Source organism: Populus nigra, chromosome 16 (assembly GCF_951802175.1).
Source record: "Populus nigra chromosome 16, ddPopNigr1.1, whole genome shotgun sequence".
Classification (NCBI taxonomy): domain Eukaryota; kingdom Viridiplantae; phylum Streptophyta; class Magnoliopsida; order Malpighiales; family Salicaceae; genus Populus; species Populus nigra.
In genome coordinates this window covers 657,733-665,162 of record NC_084867.1, presented here as the reverse complement: position 1 = coordinate 665,162, position 7,430 = coordinate 657,733, and the positions used below count along the sequence as shown (strand labels likewise).

Genomic DNA, 7,430 nt, shown 5'->3' with positions numbered 1-7,430 from the left:
ATGTTTAAATGTAGAATCCAAGCAAATTCGAGATCTTATTTTATTTTATTTTTTATCAGAAACAAAACTCAAGATTAAATTTACAAATTCAATATATTTTCAAGCAAAAACAAGACAAGGAAACTTCTAATGAGATTTCTGGGGCCAAAATGTCAAAAAATTCCAGAAATCCCATGGTGGTCTTGCTTCATAGATGAAGCAAGCAGAATACAATCGCAAGGCCGACATTCAATCCTTACAATGTCCCCACAGTTCATGACATGACATCTTACAAAAATATTACACATTCTGACAGAAGAAACCTATATTTGAGAAAAGAAAGAAAAGGAAAAACGAGGGCAGAAGAGTATATGATTTAATGAATGCAACTATGCAAAAAGTATATAACATTTGACTTGAGACCTATGAAGACAATTAAAAAAAAAAAAAGAATAATGCAATGCAGGATTCAATACCCTCAATAATATGTTGAAGGCAAGACCCCCAACCATGTATACCAAAACAGTGCAACAGTTAAAAATACAACCTGACCATGACTGATATTATGATAAACTGATACAGACATGAAGAAACAAAAAGAACGAGGAGCAGAAGAAATCAGGAATGAAATATGGGTCTTCTGTTGTGCAGCACCTAGGTGATCTTCAAGTGTAACAAAACTTTGACCTGACACGCAGATATCCATCCCAACAACCCAAGGTACTTCGGAGACGATGACCAAGGCAGTATGGTTAGTCTGACAAGAAGAGGTCAACCATTTCAAGGAACAACAAACAGCCAATGACTCGGTGTTGACTGACTTGTATTTACTCAGCAAATCGGATGTTGCCTCCCTCCCATTTCCACCAATTCTATTCTCTATACTCAATAATTTATTGGACTTTTTTGACAGACACCTTCACCCACTTCTTCAAAGCAACCCCCACCCACTTCTTCTCCATGACAGAATCGAGAACCCAAACTCACAGTGCTGAGGCAAGAGTTAGTGACAACCTGAAGACCGGTGACTTCCATTGTCTGAAAATAGCAGACGACTGATGACCTGACACAAATGCAACCCAGGACCCCGACTCAATACACCCAAATGCATGCAGGGACTTCTAAAAGGAAAGAACATGCCGAATAGCAATAACCTCAAACTGAAATGGCACGACTGATGGCCAACTTGGCCCATTCGGCAGATTCCTTAATCATATGATCATCAGAAGACAAACATTCATTTAAAAAGTCTTTGCTAGAGAGAGATTGCTGTATCAAAGAACCAGCATTACTTCCCAGTGTATCTGCTAAATCTCCAAGGACTCCAATAGCAGTTTTCATCACCACATCATCCCTGCAGACAGAGAGCTTACAAATCATTAACCAGAAAAACTCGTGCACATTTTATACATAATCAAAAAAAGAAGAAAAGGAGTATATTTCAGAACTCACATGTCTTTCTCCATGTACATGCTATCCAAGAACTGCAGGATGTGAGGTGCATAAGGAATCAAGAGCTGAGTTTTAGGAGAATTCTTAAAACCTTGAAGAATTCCAGAATATGCCTCCAAAATTCCGTTTCTCAAAGAATTTGTGTACTCAGTAATTTCATCATCAGCATCAGCTGTGTGGGCAGACAATTCAGCAGCGCTCTGCAGCATGGGCATGGCATACATCAAGTACTTCTCAAAATTCTCTCCTATTGCCAGGGCAATGTCGCCAAAGCTAGAGAAAATGGGAGGCTTCACAGATCTATGCAACTGGTTGCTTGATAAGTCCTTGAGAAGCTGAGTCATAATACCATCACAGTAAGGCAAAGTTTTATCTTCCAATGCCCTGCAAATATCCCCCACCACACCAACAGTAACCGCACAGACTTGGTACTCCTCAAAATTCTGAAGGCCCATTTCTAAGTACTTGTAAAACTCTGGCATGTATTTGGCAAAATCTGGACCAGTTGCATAGGCAAGGGCTCCTATAGCCAACATGGCCTCCTCGTGCACTGTTGCACTTCTACAAGCAAAAACCCTCAGGAAGAGTCCCATTATCTGGTCTGCATATTGCATGAACACATACTTAGTTGGCTCAGAGGAGCCTAACTTCTGAATTATGACCTGTAAGCAACCACAGAGAAGCCCTTGCAATTCACCCTGCTTCTCTCTCTCATCAGAAGAAAGCTTCTGCCCTTCAAGAGTATTGTGAAGCTCCATCATGATGACAGGAACCAGTTGCAGCACCATAGGTGCGGTTTCATCAGTTGAGCACCTCACCACCTCATTCAACGTTTCATATGCAGCAGTCCTTAATCGGGACTCCCCAGCATCTTCTCTGTGGGTAACAGTGAGAAGTGCCTGGACAATTTCTTGGAAGTAAGGAGTAAGGGGAGATGATGGGCTCACCTCTTCATAACCCTGGGCAAGGAAATAGAGGGCACCACATGCCTTCTCTGCTACATTGGCAACGTCCTTCATGCTCTGAAGTAGCACAGTGACAATTTGTTGGCAATTTGCCTGAGTAATTATTGGTGTATCCACAGTTGAACCATGAAGGAATTCAAAGATTCGACCAAGGGTCCAAGCAGTCGTATCCTTCACATGGTTATTTGGATCCTTGGTCAATGCAGTAAGCATGAAGTTCAATGCAACATTAACAAGTGGTGTTAGCTTGTCAGGGGAAGGACCCTCCAAGATTGAGCCAAATGCATAAGTCGCTGCCTCCCTTTGCCTCCAATCTGGTTTTGTAATGTTCTCTTCAATGAATGGCATAACAAGTTGCACAATATCATCTCCCACAGTCCTTGCAACCAAACCAAGGCATGTTCCGCCAGCCATTGCAATATTCCAAGCTCCTTCATCTTGATCCTGATCCTCCTCTTGCTTAAGAAGAGTTTCCAACAGCATAGGGACCAGAGCAGGGAGAGCCTGCTTAATAAAGTAAAAGCAAGGAATCTCAGAATCCCCAGTGAAATCACCCCCATATTCTTCCAAGATATCTATCTCCTCATCACATATTGAACTCCAGAATTCAATTGCTTGAAGAGCTACAGGTTCATCATCTTCCCTCACAGCTTTTGCTGTGATGTTAAAGATATCCTGAATATAAGGAGCCAATTTCTCATAATATGTTGATGAAATAGAGACCAAACACTCAAAAGCAGCCTGTCGTATCTTCACTTCTGGGGACAGTGTTGACTCGCAGACCACTCTCATGATATAATCGCGCTCCATATCATTGCTGAAATTTGCTTGAGCAAATCCAAGTGCATTGTACAGTGCTCGGGTTGCAGCAAGCCTAACATCATTGTTTCCTTCAGATGCATTCATGCCCTGAACTACTGCCGTAAGTATCTTGTTTACATGGTCTTGATCGACAACATCAGGTGAGACTTCCTCACACAAATATCCAAGAGTCTCTAAAGTAGCTTGCTTGACATGAGCAGGTAACTGATGAATATTAGATAAAAGCGATCCTATCAGCTCCGGCCATTGTCGCTGAGGCAACTCAATCCCAGCAATCTTAGCAATAACTTGAGATGCAGTTGACCGTGCATCCGGTACAGGAGAAGCAAGGGTCTTCAACAAAAACGCCTTAATTTGACCCTTAACATTGTTGTCCAACGACAACCATCTTTGAACAAGCTCGAGCTTTCTATGTTGTTCCTTTGCATCCAATGCATTTTTAAGTATTAAGCCCGCTAATTTACGGCTATCAACAGGCTTCTCATCATTCGCTAGCTCTCCAGAGAGGGAGAACAAAAAACCAGGCAGGTTTTGCTCCTGAAACTGTTTTAAGCTTTCTTCCGCATGCTTCCGCACATTCCCGTCAATAGATTGGGCATTCAATAGCACCTGGGTCACTTCCATCGCCATATTCTACCTGAAAGTATCAAACTTTCATTAGTCACACACACCCAAACTTCTAAATGTAGTTAATTTCACATAGTCAATTAGCAATTAAAAACACATTTCAAAAGCGATTCATAACATAACATACCATAAACACACCAAAATCCACCAAAAAAATATTCAAACCTAGCAAATCGAATCAATAAATGGAAAAGGCTCAAAAGTTTATCATGTAGATCACAAAATAATTACAGCTAAAATCAGTATAATTACACTCAATCTGTGAATTTAATTAAAACCCCAGAAATCATAATCAATCAAAATTCACTAAAAACAGAGCAGTATAAAAAAAAACCAAAATAATAAAAAAAAAATTACCCCGATCAAATCAGATTCAGTAAAGCTTCAAGACTGAATCAAAATTCAAACAGATTCAATAAACCCGATTAGAAATGAATCACAGTAAATCAGTGAATAAACAAAAAAATTCAGATCCAATGGATTAGATCGAGTGACTAAATCAATATAATAAAACCCTAGTTAAGCTAACAATGAAGCGATTTCGAGAGTGAATTAAGAGAAATTAATTATCACCTGTGGAGAGTGAGAGGGCGAGGGAGAGAAGAGAACGGCGCTTTGAAACCCTAGGAGAGAGAGTTTTTAGAGAGAGAGAAAAAGGAGAGAGAGAGGACGCGGATGTGTGAAGCTGGATTTGAATACAAAGGGCAATCTTAGTATGTTAAAAATGGGAGTTATCCTCTGCTACAAGCCTTGATTACTTAGGGGGTCCCACTTATGCGGGCCTTTTTTGGTTTTTAAAATAATTAAAGGGCAAACTACATTCTGGTCCATCTAATTATTCTGCAAGTTTTGATTGGGTATTAAGATTGATCACCTTCCGTCCCTCAACTATGAAATTATTATACATCATAATCCTAAATATTTTTTTTCATTTTAGAAGTAAAAAAAAAAAAAATATCTCTAGCACTACGATGATCAATGAATTTATTATTTTCAATGCATTTCTTATGTTTGAATAAAAAAAAGGTTATAACATGTTTGATAACGTGTGTGTTTGTTTTTGTGGTTTAACCTGTTTTTTTCCTGAAAAGTATCAAATTATTTTATGTATTTTATTTTTATAATTTTAATATGCTAATATCAAAAATAAAAAAATATTTAATATATTATTTTAATTTAATTTTTCTTTTGTAAAAGCTTCTTCCACGGCATTACCAAACACAAGTGTACATAAACTATATTGGTTGGCTGGAAGGTAGAAACTAGAGAGTGTTTCAATTATGACATATAGTGATGTAATTAAAATGCTTAGTGGATTGGGGGCCTAAGTGAAAATATATGATGGTTGGAGGGCTTGAATGTAGTTTGCCCATTGTTAAATAACCGCTAGTCAAAAGTTCAAGTGAGAATAAAAGGTCATCGTATTGACGAATATGATTGGTGATTGGAGAATTATTGAGGTTTAGGTACAGTAACTTGGTGTTTGGGGAAAGGAAGTTAGGGTGTGGGCTCCAGGTGTTAGTGAAAGTAGTGTGTTATGCCAATGGCTGGATATTGTTTGATGATGGTGATATGTGTGAATCTAACGGTGGTGGTTAATTTGGGGTGGCTTTGTGGAGTTGTGACTTGGGTCCAGACGGTTTGATTCGTAATCCAACTTTTTTGGTTGGCTTCTGATTTGGAAATGCAATAAGAATTTTTTTTGTTGAATTTTTTTCCTATTTTTTTTATTAAAAAAAAAAAAACACTAGCATTAGAAAGCACGTACCTTTTACTTTTAGAAAAACATAATACGAGGGCTGGCGATGTGTTGGACAGCTCTATTTTTTTATTTTTTTAAGAAATAATACTTAAGTGTTGCAAGAATGTTTTAAATAAAAAAAATCAACGAGATATAATTTACAAACTCAATCAAATATGTTGGTTCTATTTTAATTATATAATAAAAAAATAGTCAAGATACTAAACGGACTAAAATTCTTTAAAGAAAAAAAGATTGGGAAAAAATAATGTAATTTAATTTATAACTAATTAAATATTGAAAGATAAAATTAGATAAAAAAAAATAACAAACAGTCCGAGTTAATCCAAAGACAGACATGTAACCTAGATAATAAAAGTGAGTTAACTCGAGTTAACATACCAAATTTCATAGCCCATGTCATGAGATCATAATAATATTATAGATAAGAAATAAAAAAACCGCAAAAGTCCATTTAAAAAAATATAATTTAAACAATGAAATTAAAAAAAGAAAAAATAGGAAAAAAAGCCAGTCCGTATTAACTTTTCAAACTTATGATCTAGGTTATTAAATTAGATGCACCATATATTAAAAAATAGTGAAACTCAATTCCCAACTAATTAAGGATAAAATAATAAAAAAACATTATACGGAATGATCAAAACCTAAAAATAGAAATTAAAAGAAAAGAATTGAAATTGAAATAAAAATGAATTAGAGGACAACTATAAATGTTTTATTGAATTATGAAATTGAAAAGAAAATACACTTTAAAAAAGAATAAAAAATTAAAAGAATATGAATCAAATTAAAAAAATAATATATCATAAATTTGGATTGAATAATAAAATTAAAACAAATAAAAATTATGTAAAAGGTTCAAGAAAAAAATTTGTAACTAATTAAATATTAAAAGATAAAATTAAATTAAAAAAAATAACAAATAGTCCGAGTTAACCCGAACTAAAATGACAGACATGTAATTTAATTTGTAACTAATTAAATATTGAAAGATAAAATTATATTAAAAAAAATAACAAACAGTTCGAGTTAACCCGAACTAACATTATAGATATGTAACCTAGGTAATAAGAGTGAGTTAACTCGAGTTAACATACCAAATTTCATAGCCCATGTCATGAGATCATAATAATATTATAGATAAGAAATCAAAGAAAACCACAAAAGTCCATTTAAAAAAAAAAATACAATTTTGAACAATGAAATAAAAAAAAACAAGTAGGAAAAAAAATCAGCTCGTATTAACTTTTCAAACTTATAACTTAGGTTATTAAATTAGATGCACCATATATTAAAAAATAATGAAACTCAACTTCCAACCAATTAAGGATAAAATAAAGGATCCAAACCTAAAAATAAAAATTAAAAGAAAAGAATTGAAATTGAAATAAAAATGAATTAGAGGACAACTATAAATGTTTTATTGAATTGTGAAATTAAAAAGAAAATGCACTTTAAAAAAGGATAAAAAATCAAAAGAATACGGATCTAATTAAAAAAAAATTAATATATCATAAATTTGGATTGAATAATAAAATTTAAAACAAATAAAAATTGTTCAAAAAGTTCAAGAAAAAAATTTAAAATCAAAATAATAAGAATTAAATTAGAAAAAATAATATATCATCAATAATAGATCATAATTAACACTTGCATACAAGTTAGAAAGATTTCACTTTTTAAGAATAACAAAATAATTTTATTGTATTAAAAAATTAAAAAGGTATATTCATCTTGATCAATTTTATAATAATTAATTAAAAAGATTGAGATACCCTCTACACTAATGCTATCGGTTTTTTTTTTAGAAAGGCCAAATA

At 34.3% G+C, this 7,430-nt stretch overlaps 1 protein-coding gene across 1 annotated transcript; it reads right to left on the bottom strand.

The window, feature by feature from the left end:
• Positions 1-335: 335 nt before the first annotated feature.
• LOC133676214 (importin subunit beta-1) lies at positions 336-4,567 on the bottom strand. Its single transcript, XM_062097836.1, has 3 exons — positions 4,419-4,567; positions 1,432-3,855; positions 336-1,333 (listed from the first exon to the last, which is right to left on the bottom strand). Exons 2-3 carry the CDS (start codon positions 3,846-3,848, stop codon positions 1,135-1,137), a joined length of 2,616 nt encoding a protein of 871 aa, XP_061953820.1. The 5' UTR covers positions 3,849-3,855; positions 4,419-4,567; the 3' UTR covers positions 336-1,134.
• Between the last annotated feature and the right edge of the window lie 2,863 nt (positions 4,568-7,430).